Raw genomic sequence first — 24,019 nt, forward strand, 5'->3', positions numbered from 1 at the left:
ACACCCATCCCTTCTGTGCTCCTGAAGCTACATGTTGATTGGCAGGAACAGTGTATGGCTTGGTCCGAGCCATTTTGTCTCCCCTTTACAGTCTCTGCATGAACCCCAGAGTTTTTCTTTGCACACACAGAGAATGGACAGAGGACCTTGAGGAGCAGTTGAAAATTGGATGTGAAGTGTGGACCATTCCTTTAAATGTCCCCAGTACATGTGTGCCCTCTTCTCTTCTCTCCTCCTATTTCATGTAATCCTCCCTACAATTCTTCCATTCTGCTGTTCTCTCTTTCTCGTTCACTCCCTCATTTTCAGTTTGGCCACAGCTGGTTATTTTTGCACAAGGATGAACTCATTGCCTCTCATTGTGTTGTTGGTATTTCACTCATATCTCAACAACCATGTGAGGACAAGCCTCCCAAACACACACACACACACACACACACAAACACACGCACACACACAAATACACACACAGTGTGATAGTGTTGCAATATGAAATGATTTAGGTGACACTTATTTGTTTCTGCTGAGTTGGCGCATGGACCCACATAGTCAGTGGAGAGCTAAGAAAACATTCCCTCTCCCCAGAATGGGGTTAGTTCTCCACGGTACAACCACAGAGGGTGAACCATGGAAACTAAATATATCTGCTCTTCCTTTGTGTTTTAACTCATTTCACCTTTCAGGAGATGTCTGCCCCTTCCCCCTCTCTCTCTGCATGTGTGTGTGGAGGGGATAAAGTGTTGTCAACTTTCTGAGCTTTGAACTTGTGACATTGCAGCCAGAAGATGTCCTGAACAAAGTTTTTCATTCCAGTTGCTGACGTGCTGTGTCCCACTGACAAAGAGGTTTGGTATATTTTCACACAGAAGTCCAGACCCCTGTGGTTAAGGGTGTGTGCTTCTGGTGCTCCACATCTTGTGCTATGAATAGCTACTGCTGTGCTCTTCTGTTATCTCTGACCTCTGTGTTAAAATGTGGTCGCTTCTCATACCAACCACGATCTCTCTCACTGTACTGCACACCCTCCCATTCTTCGGTTGACTGCCCTGAATCGAGAATGGAATGTCCTCTGAGTTCCTGAATCACTAAATCATGAACTCAATCACAGAAACAAGCATCAGAAACACAGCTGACCAAAATCCAACCTAACAATAATTCAATCACACAATGCCACGTGAAGTCTTTCAATGAATACCTACAGAACCAGAGAACAGAACCCAACTTGATCAACCCTCAGATGTATGAAAAATAAAATGCCAGGCAAAAAGTAGTATTACTTACACACGCAGGTCATGTGCTTCAGTGTTTAACCTGCAGATGGCATGCAAGCTGATTCTAAACTAACCCCTATAGCCCTGAGCAGTGACAAACACTCATACAGTATACAGATGAGCTGTCAAACCTGTGGAGGTTAATTCACCCATACCAGGATGAGGGGAAGCTGAGTTCTAATGCCCTCAGCTTTTACACGCATGGCTAGATGACTGTAATGGGTTCCTCTCTGTCTGTCAACAACTCAAAACAAGCTGAAAATATAGCTGGCAGAATTCTAACACCTAACATAATAAGGACCTGTGCCACACCAATCCTTAATTGCTTCATCGATTTCCTATAACGTTTGGAGCTGATTTCAAGATTTTTCCTCTGTTTTCTAAATGTCATTACCCCTACCCCTGCCCTATAAAGAGATCTTCCCATATGGTAAGATCATGTCAGATATCTGACATGCGAAGATCTCTGGTATTCCAGCAGCAACCTGTTATTGACTCCTGTTATCTGACTGATATACAGTCTGTTTTTAGGGAATTAAGGGCAATCTCTGGCATTTTATATTAACACTAAAGAAATGTTTATGTATTTTCCTTCCATTCCATTTCTTTCTATAAACTTATATCTAATTTACTTACAATACAGTATATTGTTGTTCAGTAGTTTGCATGGAACGCTATGTTTAGTTTTATCTGTGTTTGTAAGGCCTGAATCGGATATAAAAATGACTGTAGTTAGGAGTGTGTATATTGAGCAGTGAGGTTTAATCCAGGGGTGTTTGAGAAGTATAGTGCAATGTGCAGTCATCTGTAATTAGTCTAGCTATTAGTCCGGTTGAATGACCGGAAGACAGGAAAACACAGGTACATGTACACAAATAGTGCGGTGTGGAGGTGCAGTGTACGCTCACAGTACACACAACACAACACACACACACACACTTACACACACACACACACACACACACACACACTGTGCTGTAGCAAGTGTTTGGGGCGGAGTTTACGTTGTATGAGATAAGACAGCGTCTCAGCCTAACCTGTAATGTCGACACTCAGGCTTTAGAGGTAACTACTCCACTATCTTGGCGCCCCCGGCACTAGCGTCCTCTGTCCCCACCACACCCTCGCTTCGGGTTCGAAAGGCTTGAAAGCCTACCGCCTCCCACCCCGGACGTCGCCTAGAGGACTTCACCCTGAGATATACTCCTGTTGCTGCTTCGCAACGGTTTTGTTATCCTTACGAATTTCTGAGAGAAATAGTATACAGTGGTGGTCTCAACATGTCTCCAGGCGTATTACTCTACACAAGTCTGATCTACGTGGTGAGTTTATGCAGCTGCTACTCAACAAGTTAACAATTAGCTTGTTGAAGAACAAACATTGTATAACACAACTATACTCGCGTTTTTGGTTATATTTGTCTGCTGACCTTATTTCATGGGCAACAATTCTTGTTGTATATATATTGGCAGGTTTTTATATATTGGCAAGCTTTGTGAGAATTGTACGGTCTCTTGAACATTATAAGGCTAAAACTGCTCTTTCCCTTTAAAGTTTGGACAGTTTGAGAGTGGCCATGTCTGGCCTGGGGATGTCTCAGATGCGGTCTGGAATGTAGCACTGGAATGTAACACTGAAATAACGCTTTTCTGACGGGCTAATACTTAACCAAAGGGTGGAGCGCTATTCTGATAGAATGAAGTTGTTATGAGCAATGGGACAAGTCGTTGAAACACTCTGAAATATACAAATGGATGTTCTTATGCAAAGTATGGGTTGTGTTTTTAACTGGTGTAGTACTTGCCTGAAGCCTTTATTTTTCTTACGAAACCCAGGTAATGGTCAATTGTTGTATGTGCGCCAGAGTGAGAGAGACTCGTAAGTGTAAACAATACTAAAGCATTCCAGCACCAGTAAAGCAATATTTTAGGCAAAACGTTTTTGTTTTGTTTTAGTGAAATCTGCTCTAGATTCAGTCAGTTTATTGCCTGGTTTTATCATTCTATTACATAGTGATACTTAGCCTGTGACATGCCAGGCAAATGAGGAGTGTATGAAATGATATACATAATAATTGGTTGGTATGCTGAGCTGTGTCAAAGTAATACTTTTATTACATTATATTTTGAAACAAAGTTGGATTATTAAAAGACGATGAATTCTAATAGTTTCTCCCAACTGACTGTGAAATACAATCAAAGAATGTATCAGAAATTTTGGATGATGTGTAGCTGCTGTGTGCTCAAGCCTTTGGTTCTTAGCATGACAAAAAACAGTTTGCCTAGAAACTGAATGTGATATGATTAGAAGAATGTAACATATCTCGCTCATTAAAAGTTATCCAAAACACCCAACTTTATACACAAACATACACACATACCCACCCATGTGCATACATAAAATATAAGCATGCATCACCTCTCCTCTCACTCAAACAGAAGATGTTTCAGAGCGATTAATAACAGCATGCACACACCCACATGCATGCACCTGCCTCACACACTCACATTGTGTGAGTAGTTGTGCTCAAACTCAGTTCATTATAAAAGTAATTCATACCTGCACACACGCCTTGATAAAGAGATTTCAGGGTCCCACAGCAATAGATTGCAGTGTTCTGAGTTTCTCAGTGTTGTACAGTGGTGAACCACCTCCACACCTAACACTACGAAAGATGTCCAGAAGGCTTTAAGGGGTTAGTGGCGAATGTTTAGCGGTGAGGATAGGAATTAGGAGTAAAGTGACAGTGATGCCTTCGTAGAAAAGGTGTACTTTAAAGACAGCAGAAGCCTTATATGCACTCACGGTAGCTAATTTCATTGAGTGGAATGAGCACATGCTGAGGCTTTCAGCTGAGATGATAGGCATGCATCAGTTTCCACATTTGGCTTCATGATTTGTAATCATTAACCACTGTTTTTAATGTGAGTTCTTTTGTTGTTTGGATAGTAAACGATGCATTTGCATGTGCTAATGGTTGTGAGTGTACGTTTCGTCTGAGTGTATGCAAGTAGCAGTCGTTCTGTCAGAGAAATAGACACATTTTGATAAATGGGAAAAGACTGTGGGAAACTATGAGTAGAAGTCACTTAGCCTGTTGACTCGTCATTCGTATAATTTCGTCTTTCACAATCTTTTAACTGATGACCGCTAAGGCGGGTCTCTGAGAACAAGCAGTTCATTTCGTCTTTTCAGTCTGTTTGTATGTGTATGTGTCTGTGTGCATATGTGTGTGCAGGTGTGTGTTTCATGCAAGTATACCCATGTGTGTATGAATGCGTGTGAATGTGTGATTTGGAAAGCTGTATCCTCCACACCCTGTTAGGGATAATATAAGGGATAAAACCTAATTTATCTCTATCCTCCACACCCTGATAAATGAGAAAAAGTGTCTCCTCTGGCTTTCCTCTCATGAGTTGTATGTGTGTAGTTGAATGCTGTAGCGACTTGTAGAAATTGTGGCAAGGTGCGCACACAAGATGTCACATGATATGACATGTTTAGTGCAGGAATAAAGCTCTCTCAGATTCTCATTGTTTGACTACCTCGTGTTTCAAGCTTTCACACATCTGTTCATACTGTTCTCTCTCTCTTTCTCTCTCTCTCCCTCTCTCCTTCTATCTCTCCCTCTATCTCTCTCTCAGGTCTTGATTCAGCAGGCACAATGCTGTGTTCCCTCCACTATCCAGGCACAGGTGCCGGTAGAGGTGCAGGCAGGTTACGTTGTCTCTAAAGGTACATCTTCAACACCTTTACCTGCAGTCACAGCTAAACAGCAGCTAAAGATATGTGCATCCACTGTGTGGCTTTGAAACTATTTTGAGATGTGTGTCTGTATAACTCATGTACATAATCACACGCACTTGGGTATGTTTGTGTTGTTAGTCAATGTTGGTGACTGCAACTCGAGGAGGTTTTACTTTTCCACCTGTGACCCTGACTTCACCGTCCTGCCGGATGGGACCATCGTCACGTTGCGGGTTACCCGGGTCACCTCGGAGGGCAAGTCCTTCTGCGTGTGGGCCCAGGACCAGACACACCACCGCTGGAAAGTGGATGTCACTCTCACTCACACTATGCAGGTAAGAGAGCTGAGCCTCCCATACAGTAGAAGGTGAGAAGTGTGGTACTTTTTCTAATGAATGTGTAAGAATTAGGAATTCATTGTCTTTGTATGTTTATATATATATATGTGTGTGTGTGTGTGTGTGTGTGTGTGTGTGTGTGTGTGTGTGTGTGTGTGTGTGTGTGTGTGTATATGTATGTGTAGCTATAAAGGGACTGTATGTCATATGAATAAAAAAAAACTTTATTATCATACATATAATACATATAATGCAAATACTCCCCTGATGTGCAGGTTGGCGCCTTGCATGGTACCCTCTCCCATCGGTGTGCTCTCTTAGAAAAGCGCTACATAAATGCAGAGCCTTTACAATATATCATTTATTATGCATTGACTTCATAGCACTTAACAAGTTAATACTTCTCATGATATGCTTTGTTATTTAGACTATGAATTGCAGGAACAAATCCTGCCTTTTAGCTCAAATATATTTAAGCACTTGAAGTGAACAAACATTTTTTTATAACACATATTAAACATACAATAACGTTTAATTCCTAATTTGCCTAATTTATCCAAAGCATCTTAAGGCATAGTACAGATATTTATTCCCACTAGTATGTGTGCTCCAAGGGTACTGGGGTTTTAAGCTTGGTGTTGTCAGCACGTTGTTCTACCAGCTAAGATACAGGGACACGCAAACTTATGTATCAATTTTTTAAAGATTCCAGTGGATTTAAGAGGAAGCATGTGAACTTAAGTTTAAGTTTTAAGTTAAAGTATTTGGCAGATGCTTTTATCCAAAGTGACTTATAGAAGAACAATAACAATAAACAATAACATAACAACAAAAAAAAAAACAATACGAATGATTGTTTGTTGTTAACAATAACAATACAAATAACAATGAACATAACATGTAATAATGATAGATGTTAACGATAATAACATATATCAATATCCAATCATAAAAATAATTATAACAAAATAGATGTAGTATATGTTAAGGGGCATTTAAAAAAAATAATGTTGAAAATAATCATAATGATAATAACGAAAAATATCTATATGCATACATTTCTAGAAGGAGATCAAAATTAAACCAGAATGCAAGTCTAAACTTGATTGAGGGTTTTGGGAGACATGAAGTCACTAGTGCTTTGCGAGCTCTGTGGGTCATTGATTTGTTTGGTTTGAGTATGACTGCAATGTGGTGAGGGAAAGGTGTGATGGGAATGCCATTCCTATAGATTGGACTTAAACACACAGGGTGGAGCAGATAAGTCTGAGGTGTGTTGCTCCTTTGTCTAGTATTGTCCGTCTCAGCACCCACCCCAGCATGTGTGTGATTGACTGATTCACATTTCCACATATTTGTGTGTCTGCACACGTGTGTATGTGGTGTTATTGTGTGTACCCCCATATATGTTGGTGTGTGTATGCATATATATTTATAAGTGTGTGTGTGTGTAGCCTCAGCTTCCTCAGCAGAAGACTGGCGTTCTACGACGCTTCAGGAGGCGTTGGAGCCCCCCGCCTATCTACTTACAGGAGAACTCTCCCCCTCCTTACCCTAAGGACCTAGAGCAGGTAAATTACATTTCACCAGCTTCATAATTCACCTTAGATGTTAAATAAGTGCTCTGTACAAATCAAATTATTGTCAGAGCTGAGGCTAGTGCTTTGCTTTTGGTCGCGAGTGATATATATATTTTTTTTGTCGTCACTCAGCTAACAGTGCTAGCAACCGTCAGCTAACTTTGCCGGGGTCAGTGGTTTAGCTCTTCTGACACATCGGTGTGCTTTAGGTCATGCTGTGAACAACGTCTTCCAGCTCACATGCAAAAGTGAATGTGCTGCATTCCCAGATGAGTCAGAGACATTCTGTCCCTCTCGCTCACTCTGTCTTTCTGGAATTGTGATTAGCTGGTGATATACTGGTGATGTACAATAGTCTGACTAACACCGACCTTAAAAAAAAAATGTAAGTACGTCTTTTAAAAGTCTGTCTCTCTCTTTTGCTCTCAACTCCTGTCTGCCCCCTGTCCGTCCTTCTCTCTCATCTTTTCTCTCCATCAGATTGGGTCGGACTCCAGTCAGAACCAGTCTGTGTACTACCGCATCAGTGGGCCGGGCGTGACGACGCACCCAGTGGGGGTGTTCTCGTGTGAGGAGCTCAGCGGGGTGCTGAGAGTTCACCGGGCGCTGGACCGTGAGGAATTCCCTGTGCTGATTGTGAGTGCCACCACCCATCTGAGTCTCGAGACTCGGTCAGACCTGAGTAGACTCCTCTCACTCCCCTATCTGACTCAACTTTATCTCCTCTCTGCCTGTCTGAGATGTACTTACTGTGAGCCTCCTTTGTCTAACCATGCAGTTGTGTGTGGGTGTGTGTATTGGTTTTTCTCACTCAAAAGTGTTGATGTCTTAACTAGGGCTGAACGATTAATTGCATTTGCGATTTAATCGCGATATGATAGAACGCGATTTTCTAACCGCAATGTTCGCGATTAAAAACATGATCTAAAATGATAAATAATAATAATATATATACTTTTTTTTCTTAAGATAGTACATTTTGTTTAAAAAGTGCATGCCTTGTGTTTATTCTTACAATGACTTTGTGTAAATTACTTAAATGCACAGTGGCAAAGCCACCGATTTGTTGTTCTTGATTCTGTAATGAGCAGTTAAATAAAAATTTTAATTGTGGGAAATAATATTTTATACTAAATGTATCTAATATTGTGTTGGTCATATTGGAATCATTCATTACGATTTGTTTGGGAAAACAATTAGGATAAAATAAAAAAAATCGCATATTAAATCGCAATCGCAATATTGGGGGGAAAAAATCGTTCAGCCCTAGTCTTAACCCTGCAGATGCTCAGTGCTCACAGATGCGTACCTTAACTGTACTCTAATTATTCTATAGAATATTACAGGACTATAGTTGTAATTGATTGGAAAACATAGTCATTTCAGTGAAGCACATATAGTTTGTGTTTTCCTGAAGTGCAAGCCTAGCTGGATACAGGCCTGGACTGTAATTTGAGTTTTTACTGAATTTGAAATTTCATGAAATGTGAAATTGGTAGTAGATGCAAGTCAGTTTCACAGTGATGTCTCTCTCTTGAGAGGATGCAGTCCTACCTTAATCCTCAGGCCAGAGGTTCTGAATCCTGCTACTGGAGCCCCCCTGGCCTGCGTGGCTTCTATTTATTACTGCTTGCATAGCTGAATGAAATCAGTGTCATTCTAATTCTCTTGGCTAGTTAAATCAAATGTGACAGGATGGTGGCAGAAACACTGGAATAACGTTTTATCCAGTTAGCAATTTCTAATCCAGTTAGCATAAAAAAACAACAACAGATAGTATATTTCCATAATTGTCTGATCAACCCCTCAGCATGCCTCGCTCTAAATAAATAAGGCTTAAAATGGCTCATAAACACTACCACAGTTCATGTTACTCTGCTGTCAGTGATATTGTGTCATAACTTCATTTTCTTATCCACCCTCAGTTCATAGCTCATGCCTACAACAGAATCACACACAAGGAGACTGATAAACCCCTGCCTATTACAGTCAACATGGAGGACGTCAATGACAATGCACCAGAATTCGTAGAGAATTCACTACTCTTCACTGTGGAGGAACGCAGTAAAGTTGGTGAGACCTTCTTCAGGCACATGCATATTTCACATACGTACGGATGGACAGACACACACAGACACAAACACACACACTTTATATGTACTGTATATATGTATATGTATGCGTATATGCAAAAGAAAAACGGAGCGGAAAAGAAGAACGCTCCAGTTCAACAGTTCAAGCTAAATGCTTCTGATGTTATGTCTGTGCTTCCATATGTAATCTGTTTCTATGTGTGTGTGTGAGTGCTCAGGTACGGTGGTAGGCCAGATAAATGCTACTGATAAAGATGAGCCAAACACATCTCACACCAAGATCAGATACATCCTGCTGACAGGAACAGAGCTCTTCTCAGTGCACTCTTTCAGTGGAGTCATCTCTACCAAATCAGCCACACTGGACAGAGAGGTACATGCATGCAGGCGCACGCACACACATACACACACACACGTAAATAAATACATTACATGTGTTGTTTAATACATATACATACACAAACACACACACATATGTACACAGTTTTCTCTGTTGCCAAGGTCAGAATAACACTATAATACTATACTATACAATACTATACATGTATCTATACGAGTGCTTTTGTGTCTGCAATGGAAATATTTTATCAAAACAATTCTGGCCATCTAGTGCACTTAAGTTTGGAAGACCACTTCAGTGTATTCAGTCTCACTACAATGAACGCAAAATTCAAGTGGGTGTAGAACAAGAGAAAAAGAATGTTTAAGAATCTTAAGTGGAACCTGCTCAAAGAATGTTCCAGAACCAGGCCTTGTAGAGAAAAATAATGTTTAAGAATCTGAATAGGAACCTGCTCAAAGAATGTTCCAGAACCAGGTCTTGTAGAGAAAAAGAATGTTTAAGAATCTGAAGAGGAACCTGCTCAAAGAATGTTCCAGAACCAGGCCTTGTAGGAATGCACAGAAAACTGTGACATGGAGCAAAGTAATGAATCCATTGTGTGTGTGTGAATAGAAGTTTACCGGCAGTTGCCTGATGAATGTGTGTGCTTACACTCCTGTTCTTTCTCAGACCCAGGAGAAACACCTGGTTACCGTGGAGATCCGAGACATGGGTGGAGCATTGAACGGTCTGTCAAACACCGGGACTGCTACCATCTCGCTGACAGATATCAATGACAACCCACCCACTTTTTCAGAGAAAAGCGTAGGTCTACCTCAGAAACATCAGATATGCCTCTAAAGGACTGTATAAATATTTCTGCATTCAGATGCAGTGACAATGTTTGCCCTATAGAATTTCAAAAGAGATGCCCACATACACAACCAAGTATCTTTACCTTAATTAAAAATCGAATCACAAGAAAGAAAATAAAAGCACAATTTTCATACTCCCGACAAACACTGTGTTTGTCTGCGAAAGTCTTCATCTTAAGGTGTGTGTTAACTCATTCCTACTGAAGGCTTTCATTTCAAAACATAAGTGATTACACTGGAATCAATTCAGTGTTTGAACCATGGCAGCACGTTCCAGTCCTGCTTTTATTATTGAAATCGTTACTGGCACACACTTAGTCTTTGTGCGCATGTCTTGATGTGAATGCATTCATTTGTATCCGTCACTGACAGTTTGACTGTTACCACAAACCTTAACTCTTAATGTGGGGTGCATTTTCCAGTCACAGCGTCTCTTAGTATTCTACAAAGACTCCAAATGTATACCTTAATAAAATAAATGTTTTTCTACACGTGTTTCTCATGAGTTCCTTCAAAAAGAGATATACACATTTTGGGCCATAGTAGATGTTATTGCTCTTATTTCTGTGTGCCTTGGGTGTGTTTGGCAGTACAAGGCCCGAGTTGGGGAGAACAAAGCTGACGTACTTGTTCTGCGGATCCCGGTGGAGGACAAGGACTTGAAGGGAACAGCTAACTGGAAGGTCATCTTTAAGATCACCAAAGGAAATGAAAATGGATATTTCAGGGTGGATACAGACCCTGAAACCAATGAGGGGCTGCTCTATGTCACCAAGGTGAGACACACACACACACACACACACACACACACACACACACACGTAAAAAGGCAGTGTTGAATTACTCTTCACAGTTTCTGGTCTGATTGCAAGAAATTGTGATTTGATATCTGATTTAGTTTTAAACTGTGCTGCCTAACCACTGAAACTGTACTGTCCTTACTTTTACTGTAATACTGCAGTTGTCCAACTATACAGCTGTTGTTTTTTTTTGTAGTAGACTCACTCCTACTGAATGTAGGCTCACTTTCATAACCTATGTAGAAATCTTTTTACAATGAATGTTAAAACTCTGGAATATTGTTGTAGAGGTGTAAAACACCCCATGAAACCACTGATGTTTCTATCTCTATGTAACCCACTGGCTTTGCTACTTGACTTAGTTGAACTCTTGGCACGGCTAACCGATGAGCAGTTGGGTTATTGCGTTAGGACCAGCATTATTTATAGCTGCTCGCTCATCTCTGATCTGCATGCTGAAATGAGCTCACCTCTCACACCCGCCTCAGACTCCCAGACACACCCTACTCTCACTGCTGTGCTCAGGATGCCTTCATTTGGGAGCGCATTCAACTAAAGTGTCCATATGTGTGTCATGGAACACAAAATGGCCATGAGTTATAGCTCTGTTCTGTAAAGTGTTTTTTTGTTTGTGGGAAAACACTAAAGTTCCCCATTTAAAAAAAGTCAAGCTTTACAGCCAGACATTTACTAAAGCCTCCCTTTCTAGCTCTCCAAGTGGTCCCTATGTTCAACATGCACACACACACTGTTTGACCCTCTGCATTAAAATTCAGTATCTTCAATACTTCAATATGTCTGTGACACTTGTTTTGTGTTCCCGTCCATTTGTTCTTGAGTTTCTTCTTTTGGCCATGTTTTCGTTCACCCATTTTATTTTTCTCTCTCTCTCTCTCTCTCTCTCTCTCACTCTCTCACTCTCACTCTTACTCTCTCTCCTCTCAGCCTCTGGATCATGAGGAGGGGAGCCACCTGATGCTGGAGCTGGTGGCCGAGAACGAGGCTCCTCTGGTGGGCGCTGGTGCCTGGATGCAGGTCCCTGTGGACCTGATGGTGGGGGACGAGGACGAGGGGCCCGTGTTCTCCCCACCCATCCTCACCCTCAGAGTTAAGGAGAACGTCCCCAACGGCACACTCATCGGCACGTACACCGCCACAGATCCTGAGACAAAAACCGGCAAGGGCATCAAGTAAGGCTGCGTGTATGTGTGTGTGAGAGAGTGTGTGTGAGAGAGAGAGAGGAGGGAGAGATGGAGAAAAAGAGTGTGGCTGCAAGCATCTCTGTGTGTGTGTGTGTGTGTGTGTGTGTGTGTGTGTGTGTGTGTGTGTGTGTGTGTGTGTGTGTGTGTGTGTGTGAGAGGAGGGGGCAGAGTATGTATGGATGTAGAAGTTTTATTATGGTATTGTACAGCACTTCATTGTGAAGAATATTCAACTCTATGCTTTTCAGAGGTCACTAAGATCACTAATTACTTGTGTGATTTCACTTCCCTGCCTAATCAGATACTATGAAGAGACTGACCCCGCCTCTTGGATAAGTGTGGACGAGAACACAGGAGGTCTGAAGACCACAAACATGATTGACCGAGAGTCTAAGTTTGTCTCTAACGGCATGTACAACATGACGGTGCGAGCTGTAGACACAAGTAAGTCGTGAACGACGTGAACGACGATCTGTCAGCGCACAAATGGGAATGTTTTTTTCTTTCTAGAATCTGAACAGTTGGTTTGGGGTATGTTTACACAGCAAAGCTGTCAACTATTTAAGGGGTGTGGTTGCAAGCGTTTCACTCAAGCACCTTTAGTGTTTTGGCGCTGGAGTATGTAGTGTCATTATTCTCCCATTTTTCCGTGCCTCAAGCGTATTTCAGTTACGCATCGCACAGACAACGCTTAACTTCAGAATAAAGACAGGCTCATGAAAGAGGCGTGATTTATGTTAAATAGAAGTAAACTGATTCGCAACTTCGTTTATTTTGGTGGCTTCTGGGAAAATGTTGAAGATAGACGTTCACATGAACCTTTTTAATTTAATTAAAATCCATGGGAAACATAAACTAAATTTTTATTTTTTTTAAATGAAAGGTAGAGGAGGATCACATAAAACTAACTAGTGCATTTTTTTTTTTAAAGCTCTGCATCTTTCAAGAATCTTCTCTTGCCTAATTGTATCTTGATTAATTCTAGCTAGTACAGTTTATGAATTTTATGTTGATATAATACCACTTATTGATACTTCTTGCTGAGACATTACTCAGAGTAAGGGATTGAATCTTCCTCCTTGTCTTGTGTACTCCCTCAGGTAAAAAGCAAGGCATCGGGACAGTGCTGATTCTGATTGACGATGTGAATGACAACAACCCGGTGATCACGGTTCCGGACCGGACTCTGTGTGAGCAGGACGGGGTGCTTGGGTCCATCACGCTTCACGCTGAGGATGCTGACGCCACACCTTACGGGGAACCATTCACCTTTGAACTGGGAGAGGAGGCAGTTGGAAAGTGGAAGTTGAAGGATGCTAAAGGTGAGCTATGGGTTGCCATTCCACCAAAGGTGTTTTAATCCCCTTTTGACAAACAATATATGAGGGGAGCTTTGACACGGTGACCTTTAATTTTTATCAAACATTTAGATTGAATTTCATCTAATATTTTGAAATAGACAAAATTACCCCAGTGCTTGATGTTACCGTAATCCAAATATCTAAAATATATCACCCAAAATTCTGAAACAATTACTATGTGTCAATGTGGTGATTCAAGTACAAATATACAGTGGTCTAAAGATAACACCCTGTGGCTCTCCCATAAGGGAACAAAAACTACTGACTACCCATTTGAAAGTTCAGCATTGCTTCTTCAAACTCAATGTTGAACAGTTCCCTCAAACCTTTAATCCACCATCCCCACCAGATGACACAGTATGTCGCTGAGCTTGTGAAAAGCTTTTGAATTGTTTAAATGCAAGTTAACAAAAAAGTAATCATCATCATCCTCACTCTGCGCTCTCAGGCACCTCTGTGGTGCTGCAGCAGGCCGTGGCTCTGCCCTACGGGCTCTACAGTGTCCCTGTGGTGGTCAAGGATCTGCAGGGTGTTGGGGAGGCGCAGACGGTTAATGTGAGACTGTGTGAGTGCGCAACGACCACGCCTGGACAGGAGGAGTGTGTGGCGCAGGAGCGCTCTGCTGTGCTGGGGACATGGGGAGTCCTGGCCATCCTGCTTGCCCTGGCTCTCCTGCTGCTACTGCGTAAGTGACACTCACAGGAACGTTAGAAGTGGACTCATACATAGACACATGCAACACACACACACACTCACACACGCACAAACACTCACACACACATACACATACACATTCACATTCACATTCACATTCACATTCACATTCATTCATGACTTAATACATTCACATTAAGTCATTTTGCCTAGATACTGTATGCACATGCATACACATACTACATGTACACACACATTTTACATTTACATTTAGTCATTTAGCAGACGCTTTTGTACAAGGGAGAGAACAGTCAAGCTACGAGCAATAGAGACCTAGTGTAACAATAAATACTGTTTTACATAAGAATTAAAAATAGAAGTGTAGTGCAAGTATATAAGAATATAAGTGCAAGTTACGTACTAGTAGAAGTGCAAGTTAGGAAGGGAGGTGCTCTCTGAAGAGTTGGGTCTTCAAGAGCTTCATTAAGGTAGAGAGGGACGCACACACACACACACACACAGAATCTTGGGCTAATAAATATACAATAAGATGTAGTTCTATACATTTAATAAATATACAAGTACGATAAGAGGTAGTTCTGTTATTGATTGATTGGCTTTGGTTAAAACACAAATGTCCCTTTTATGAAAAGCTTACATTTTACGTTTTGTATGAGCAGTATTACCAGACATTTTGACTATATACTGTACATACACACACACACACATACACACACACACACACACACAAATGCATACACCTACTTGAACAACAAACATGCCTGTAAGCTAATCGTGCTTTTATTCTGTCTGATTACTCCATATTGCAGTCCTGCTGTTTGTCTTCATCTGCTCTACTAAGAGGGAGAAGCTCTACATTGATGATGGCAGTGGAGGCATGCTGATCAAGTCTAACACAGAGGCCCCAGGGGAGGAAGTGGTGAGAGAGCACACACACATACACACACACACACACATATACACACACACACACTCACATATACACACACACACAAACACACACACACACACACACACACACACACACACACACACCCACACCCACACACACACACTCACATACACACACACACACACACACACACACACACACTCACATATACACACACACCTACACTCACATACAATCACACACACACACACACCCACATACACTCACACACACACACACACCCACATACACTCACACACACACACACACACACTAGGAGTGGGCGATATACCGGTTTGATAGTAAAAACCGGTATTGTGCCACGCCATGATATGGATTTTGCAATACCGCGGATACCGTGATTTATTCATAATTCATAATTCATAATTCATAATTAATACATTCGAATTTGGCATTCATATTGTTTTGTTCCAAATTTCAACTGAGTGATAGTACTAAGTATCTACATCTTTTTTTATTTTAGTCTAACCTGTCTTGGTTCTTATGAAAAAAGGAATGTATGTTAATATGTCGACCTATTTTTATGAGCGGACGGCGCATGCATTTGTTGCACGCATGTAGTGCTCGCAACAAACAAGCGTGCAGGCAGCTGAAGTTGGTTGGCAGGCTACGTACTAATATATAGCTTATTATAAGTGCGTAAGTGAACAATCGAGGATAAGCGAACACGCAGAAAGTGATGTTGCTCAAGAGCTGGATGATAACGAATTGGTTCAAAAGAAAGGGGGCACCTCTGTCGTTAGGAACTGGTTTCGGTCTCCGACCTCGACCAAATAAGAATAATAGACAGTTGTGTCGCCGTGTTGTTTTAGCCAAAGGTATAAGCACCAGCAACCTGTTAAATCACCATTCAATTGGCAGCTTGCACATTGTCTACTGTTTGTTCATCATATTTCATATCATCATTCTTAACCCACATAGGTAAGGTACATACAGTTGGCAGCTGCTAGCTTGTGATGAACTCGTGATGTGTGAATATTAACTCTTTCATACGAAGTTGCACAGGCACCCTGAGGGTTTCTACCTTTTCCCATTATAATTTTATGAGTTAAATCGAGGAGACTATAACATCAGCTAGATAACTAGCTATCATTTCATGCAAATGTAACTCTTCCATTTAAATCGTTTATGCTAAGGTTATTAAAAGTTTCCTTAGCTAGCACAGCAATTCGACAACCATAACCAGGAAACACAACTTTAGCTGCAAAGTTTAATTTCTCAAAATCAGCTCAGCATTAAAAAGCAGTCTTGGGTTCAAAGTGATTACAACCACTTGTGTGATGTTAAATGGCTTCACATAGATATAAACAATCCTAAGAGAAATAATGGGAAATCGACAAAGGGCTCACTCTGATATCAATGTAATGTTAGCGAATATTGCTCATGCTAATATTTAGTCTCCGCTCTTCGTCCAAAGCCAAATCTATTCTTGAGGTTCTAACATTTTTCAAAAGCAATTTGGCTTTGAATGTGAGTATTCGATCGCGTTATCTTCTGTCTCGTCGTTTGAAGCATACCGTTTAGCTCCGGCATTGGTCTCCCATTATTTAACATTTCACGTTTCTTGAAAGCCCAGTTTCAGGCTCTCGCGCACGCCCCCTTCATTGAGACAGAGGTACTGTTTGCCTCCCCTCAGTGCTTTTTCACTGCTATGCGGGTTTATGTCAGATCAGCAAGACTATAGGTTCTACACATACGTGAAATACATTGCCTATTGTATGGATAGAAAGGACATATAATACAAGTGTCCACAAATACTACAGTGGTGACAAACAACGAGAAAGCAAAAGGCATGCGCACAATCTGAGATGAGGCGCTGCTTGTCGCTGCCTCACCACGCATGTCTCCTCTCTGTTTGAACAGGACATGCGCAAATTCAGCGATTTTTGATTATAAAAATGCTTGAAATGATTGGAATCATACAGAAATTACATTTGTAGCACATATTAGATCATACCTGCCAACATTTGAGTAGCAAAATCCGGGAGATTTCGGCGACGGCGGCGGGAGGGGCGGGGCCGGGGGGGCTAATATTGGTTTTGAGGGATGTTGTGCATATAAGTGTTTATAGACAACGTATTTATTATTTATTATGTAGTCTTCAGTATATAAATAAATGCACAATAACTGTATTAACAAAAAAATATTTTTGTATTTATTATTATGTATGTGCAATGAACATAGTGACAATAATGTTGAACAATAGATCAACATTATTATTAGACCAACTAACTATTGCAATAACTTATTATCAATTCATGAAATTTTCTAATACAACAAAACAATTCAAGAATAAATAATTAAATTAAAGTAAATTAAATAATTCATAAAAAACATCACATAAACAGTTAATGTAACTTGCACAGGTCTTAAAACTACTGTTTTGTAGTGTTGTATATGTAGGTGGCTGACTTGGCTGCCCTAAGTGTCTTTTTAGATGGGGTGTACTTTAAAGCAGGCTTAGTAAAGTTAATTTAGCAAGATAAGAGAGCGCACAAAGTGCGGTTATTCAAACTAGTTCTATTTTCTGTAACAATTTTTTTTTACCATACTGAAAGTCCTCTCTGAGGAGGCATTACTATGTGGAATGCAAAGCAATGCCTTCATCAGCCTAGCCAGCTGACTGAAGCGCTCATCTTTCCCTACAAGGCCCCAGAGTCGGTCCACTCTCTGTTCCTGAGGTAACTCCTTGCTGTCTGCAACCTGGTAGTCAGTCAGTTCCTCTCTCAGCTTATCAGTATCAAGTCTCAGTTGAGGAAACAAGCACCCTAGCCTTGTCACCACTCAGTATGAACAAATTTGCAAACATCGTATTAGTAGGGTTACTTAAAAAATGCTGAATGTACTTAATTCTTATAAAAATCTTTGCTCAGTTAGGTGACTTAAAAGCAATAGCCTGCGCAGAAAGATCAACTGCGCAATATAGAATGTAGGTTTGCCAGATTGACAAATTGGTTGAAAATGGTGTATTTATTGTGTACACACTATATGAGTAGGAATACGTTGATCCGTCAAGGTTGACCATTCAAAGTGAATGATAGGTGGCTCACTTGCAAATCCTCTCAGACGTATTTTTCAGTTACAATAATGGGGTTTTTACATTGTACAGTGTCTATTTCTCGGTAACTTTCTAAAAATATAAGCAAAAGAAAGTCAAACAAACAACTTTTAGGTACAAATACGACCATCAACGGAGTTTGGTCCGCCATCTATTTTTTTTTTTGGCTTTGCGCTCTTGAGACGTGACCATAAACGTGAACTGATTGGCTAGAGCCTGTGTTGTCGTCTTTGCATTAAAGCAATTTGATTGGCTGACGCTTGCGTTGCCTCTCATGATTGCGTTTCATACATGATCTGGCAACTTTAGAACATTGACACACATTTTGATTTGATTATTAATAAAATGCATTTGTACCTCGTAAAATACGGGAGATTACCGGGAGAAATGACAAAACGGGAGGGCGGCGGGAGATGGATCAGAAAACGGGAGAAACCCGGGAAAAACGGGAGAGTTGGCAGCTCAGTATTAGATACATATTTATTTTATCATTATTTGATTTTTACTTTTCATGATGACACATTTTGCCTTAACTAATGTCATTTAGCTAAGAAGGGCTATTAAAATGTGATTCAGATTTTTTTTTCTCATATATCGTGATATCATATCAATATCGTCTGGACAGTGGAAAATATCGTGATATGAATTTTAGCTCATATCGCCCACCCCTAACACACACACACACACACACACACACACACACACACACACACACACACACACACTCACATATACACACACACCTACACCCACATACAATCAGACACACACACACACACCCACATACACTCACACACACACACACATACACCCACGCACACAAATACATATACACACACACACACACACATACATACATATACACACACACACTCACACACCCACACCCACACCCACACCCCACACCCACACCCACACCCACACCCACACCCACACACACACACACACCCCACACCCACACACACACACACACTCACACACACACACACACACACACACACAAGTATTTGACTTGACTTTCTTGTTTGACTTGTTTAAAATCCTGTAAAAATGGAAGAAAGACATATTCACACACACACACACACACACACACACACACACATACACACACCCACACACACACACACACACACCCACACACACACACAAGTATTTTACTTGACTTTCTTGTTTGACTTGTTTAAAATCCTGTAAAGATGGAAGACAAAGATATTAATTTGTCACTATCAATTAACTGTGAGCTGTGATGCTGTTTACTCATTCAACAGAAGACAGACCCATTTCTGCTGCTGTGCCCTAGTCCTGTGGAGGCAGTGGATACCCAGTCAAGGGGGCAGGGGGTAGGCTTGGGTGAGGGTCTGGATCAGCAGACACTCGAGCACCAGCACCAGTACCAGGGGAATGGTTTTCAGACCTCTGCCCATGAGTTTGTGACCTCCGGCGGACAGACCAACATTTACGCCTCCGGACACTATGGCCAGGGTTTCTATGGTGATGAAGGCTTCCAAAACTACTCCGTGTTGGATACGTGGAGGACCAATGAGCTCTACCTGGGCAATGTAAGCAAAGCGGTCACATGCAGTCACCATTAATGATCCCTTACAGTTAATAAATGAGTATATGTTTGTCCTATACTCATTCACATTATGCATTGAGGGTTGATAAGAAGTAGTCTACAGTAATAAAGTAGTGTGTCTATGTCTATGTGTCGCTATGATGCATTGTCTGAGAGGCCAAAACTGAGCTTTTAATTCCCTGATGCACACAGTTTTGGCTCGCCAAGGTTGCATCTCCTTTGAACACTGGACATACATGTCTCAAAATACATGCCAATCCCATAGCAGAGGATATGAAGGGGATGTGAACAAATTTGACAATTCTAATCCTAATTCAAAATACACTTATGGCTATTAGGCCTATTATTGTTTTTTTTGTTTTGTTTAAATAGTTCCCTTTTCAAGTACATCTCTTAACATATAATGATGGGTCACTGGCCAAAATGGTAAAATCCTACATTGTTGACGTTTGTCTTTGTTTATGTTCTGTGGCAGAAACTGATGTACTTCTGTGAGGAGGAGGATGGGCGTTATGCGGATGACCTGCTGAAGGATTATGGGTATGAGGGGGAGGGCTCATCAGTGGGGTCGCTGGACTGCCTCAGCCAGATGGGCGTCGAGGAAGACTCCCTGGACTTCTTGGATGCACTGGGTCCTAAGTTCCGCTTGCTGGCGCACACTTGCACACACACAGCAGAGGAGGAAGAGTGAGGGAGGGAGGTGTGGAAGAAGGGAGCAGAGGGAATGAGTCGAAGGGAGGGAACGAGTCGAAGGGAGGGAACGTAGGAGAGCGTGATGAGAAACAGATGAGGCGTCTGCTTCACAGAAAACAACTGTGGAGGTCAGAGAGGAGTGATCTCACCGAGAGGCTTGGGACGCTTTCTAACCAAAATGCTGACACACTGGATTCAACAAGCTGCCTCCCCAAACTACATGCTTGTGTGTGTGTGTGTGTGTGTGTGTGTGTGTGTGTGTGTGTGTGTGTGTGTGTGTGTGTGTGTGTGTGTGTGTGTGTGTGTGTGTGTGTGTGTGTGTGTGTGTGTGTGTGTCTGAGAGTGAGTGAGAGAGTCAATGAACGGGAGGATAGAGATGGTGAGTGAGTGATATGTTTGCTTTTTCTATGTTAATATTATGTTACTTAATGAATTATATTAGTGCTTTTTCCAGAAAGTGAAGTAATAAAACACGATCAAACTAGAAGGGCCATCTGAGAGTGCAGACCTCCACCAACACCAAATGCCCAATTTTGCAATGTTAATGTGAAAAGATTATTTATGGATCAGCCCCCTTGATTTGGACCCACTCCAGAATGTCATGGGTTCTTTGTTGGCCCATGCTACACCCCTTCATGAAAATCAGCCTGGTAGTTTTTGAGTAATCCTGCTTACAGACAACAAACCGAACCGAAAATATAACCTCCTTAGGGATCTCCAGATGGTCTTCTACACAAAGATTGAAAATGGCCTTCTCCAGCTGATATGGATATGAGTGTGTGAGTGTCTTGCAACTATCTGTGAGTTTGTATGTATTCGATACATGAGCACCATCTGTGACTGTGTGTGTCTGTGTGTGTGTGTGTGTCCTCATGTGTGAGTGTGGAAGAAAACAGGATGTGTGTATGCAGGGATTGCCTGCTAGCGTAATTCTCTGGGAGCTGTAGTTTAACGCCTCTGTGATCTGATAGAGAACATGACAGTGCACTCAACTCTTAGGATTGTAGACCTGAACTTTGACCCCAGGCGCCCCACCTCACTCGCCCCCACTAGGATGTGTCAGTGAAGGTGGGGAAGAGCGTTGGATTGAACTTTGACCGCAGCTGTAAAGCTTGAAATGTTATGAGAATGTTGTGTGATTTGCCTGCATTGGTGTGTGCTTTGTCCTTATCCCTTTTTGTAAAATAATACTTTCACATGGGAGAAGGTAGCCAATATATGTAGTTTTTTTTTCATGCTGGATTTCCAAATAAAGAACTCAACTTGTTTGGTTTCAAAAAGATAAGCATATTTGTCTTGCTCTTGGATTTCTATCAGTGATGTATTTCCTTCAGAGACAATAGCTGGATTCATTACATCTTCATTAAGATCTTTTTCACAGTTCCAGATGCTGTATTCTATTCTGACTGTGTGTAAATCTGTCTCTCCCTCTCTCTCTGAGTGAATGTGTGTGTGTGTGTGTGCGTGTATTTGTTTTTGAGAGAGGAAGCTTTTTTATGAGAGGATTGTATCCTGGTGATCATACAGGAAAGTCCACAGTCCAGTCCTCTTATGACATGAGTTATATCATGGGTCTTGTCATTCAGCCATTTGCTGGTTGGTTGCTTTTTTCTCTGAGGGCTCCTCTTGAAGTCTGGATTAGCTTGCTGCTCTTCCACATCCGCAAAGTTTTCTACTGTCAACCTTAAAAACCCTTTCACTTGGAGCTCTGGTGTGATTCTGTATCAAGCAAATAAGGGCCTATGACAACACATCCAATTGTGTACGTGACACTGTGTGACCAGACATGTCTGGTGGAGCTGTTTCTGAACTAACTAGGCCCTCTGGTGGCTGGTCTGTGAACCGCACTCAGAATGGGGCCAGTACATTACAGTGCAGTACTTGTACACTGCTGTACCTGCAAAAACCGCACATTCATACTTTTGAAATATAAAAAAAATACACTTTCTTACAAGGTCCTGTCACAAATGCAAGGAAATAAGTTTATTAGATCTACACGCAATCATACACAAACACACATACACTTTGACAGACACACAAACACGTAGGACTCCTTAGTGTTATGTTTGTGTAAACAAGGGAGCTCTTACCTGTCACATGTCCAAAGAGCTGTAGCCTGGTCCTGGGCAAGTGTTTTGTTGACCCAGAACTTTGTTTCATAGCTTTCATCTCATGTTGAACTTCCATTTTTCTTTCGCAGGGATTCAGGAGAATCAGTTAGTTCTTGAGGAAGTCTCTCTCCCTCCCCCATACTCTGTGAGAGAGAGTGTGTGTGTCTAATTGTGCATATTTACTGTTCTTTGGGGCTTGAGTTCGGTTTTGGATGAGACTGTTTTAATCTCCTGTGTGGTGTAGCTAAGCAGAAGAACCCTTGGGGTTCAAAACAATAACACAAGATGAAATGCTGCTCGAAAGTGTGGTTATCTAAGTGAAGCTTTGGTGTGTTTCACTCCTGTTTCGACAGATGGCATACCTGTTTATCCTACGTTTCATTGACAGTGTCTGGAGCAAACCTAATGATTGACAGTGCAATTTAGAGAGTGATAGTTAGGTTAGCCATAAGTTTAGTGAGAGACAGCCAGTGAGCGACATGTTAATATATAGAGTGATAGCGACAGATAGCACGAGATAGGTGAAATAGTATAGCAATTTGCTAGGTGTGGCTAAATAGGCTAGATAAAGATACCGATCTCTGGTCTTCACTTGGAAACCCCAAATAAAGTGAGGTATTATTTGTGTTAGGCAACTTGCCTACTGAAACAATACATCCTCCATGATGCACCATTTGAGGAGTACTCATCCTGCCATTTTATAGGGTGCAGAGGGAGTTGACATCCCCCTTACAAAGGCCTGCTGCTGGGCCATCAAAGCAAAGTATGCATTGTTTGAAAGATAATTCAGATTAAATCAGATTAAATGTGTTAAAACATGTTGAGACAATCCAATTTCAAATATGCTAACCTGGTAATGCCCCCTAGAACCTACACTAATGTCCAAATCACAATGATAAATTTCACTCATGGTAGAAGACTCCACTGGGAATGTTTGAATATCAGAATACAACTGTTTGTGTTCATCTAAGCAGCAACCAGTTACAGTTTTTTCCAATCATTTTAGTTCTTGTACCTATACCATGGATACTTTTCCCAAACACTTAACACAGTGGGCTTTACAGACACACACCTCTGCATATCAGTTAACTTTTGGTGCAAAATGCACTACAACAACCACACCGCAATCAATTCTGCCGTAACTTTAACACATGTTCCCTCTCAGAGTAGAATGACCTAAAAAACACTAACAACTTGAAGCATTGCTAATTGCATCTATAAGATGTTGCTGTGTCCTCCAGTTTAGCATAGATTACTGTAGTGTTGCATTTAAAAAAGCGAAAAAACACACACAGACAAACACTTCTTTGGACTACAGTAATAAAGTTTGTAATATGACAGTAAACAAATAATTATAAAATGCTG

At 41.3% G+C, this 24,019-nt stretch overlaps 1 protein-coding gene across 1 annotated transcript; it reads left to right on the top strand.

Moving 5' to 3' along the window:
- Positions 1-2,302: 2,302 nt before the first annotated feature.
- dsc2l (desmocollin 2 like) lies at positions 2,303-21,828 on the top strand. The gene is made up of 16 exons (XM_012835381.3): positions 2,303-2,593; positions 4,916-5,006; positions 5,157-5,353; positions 6,811-6,927; positions 7,417-7,572; positions 8,862-9,009; positions 9,248-9,402; positions 10,042-10,176; positions 10,817-11,002; positions 11,972-12,216; positions 12,530-12,672; positions 13,329-13,550; positions 14,038-14,274; positions 15,074-15,183; positions 19,543-19,833; positions 20,326-21,828. The coding sequence occupies exons 1-16, from the start codon at positions 2,552-2,554 to the stop codon at positions 20,539-20,541; spliced, it is 2,691 nt and encodes an 896-aa protein (XP_012690835.2). The 5' UTR covers positions 2,303-2,551; the 3' UTR covers positions 20,542-21,828.
- Positions 21,829-24,019: the final 2,191 nt, after the last annotated feature.

Source organism: Clupea harengus, chromosome 10 (assembly GCF_900700415.2).
Source record: "Clupea harengus chromosome 10, Ch_v2.0.2, whole genome shotgun sequence".
NCBI classification, from domain to species: domain Eukaryota; kingdom Metazoa; phylum Chordata; class Actinopteri; order Clupeiformes; family Clupeidae; genus Clupea; species Clupea harengus.

Excerpts from the sequence above, each read along its gene's own strand:
- dsc2l (XM_012835381.3), top strand. The coding sequence starts at position 2,552 with ATGTCTCCAGGCGTATTACTCTACACAAGTCTGATCTACGTG. Across the intron at positions 12,217-12,529 it reads AAAACCGGCAAGGGCATCAA|ATACTATGAAGAGACTGACC; the intron begins GTAAGGCTGCGT and ends CTGCCTAATCAG. Across the intron at positions 12,673-13,328 it reads GGTGCGAGCTGTAGACACAA|GTAAAAAGCAAGGCATCGGG; the intron begins GTAAGTCGTGAA and ends GTACTCCCTCAG.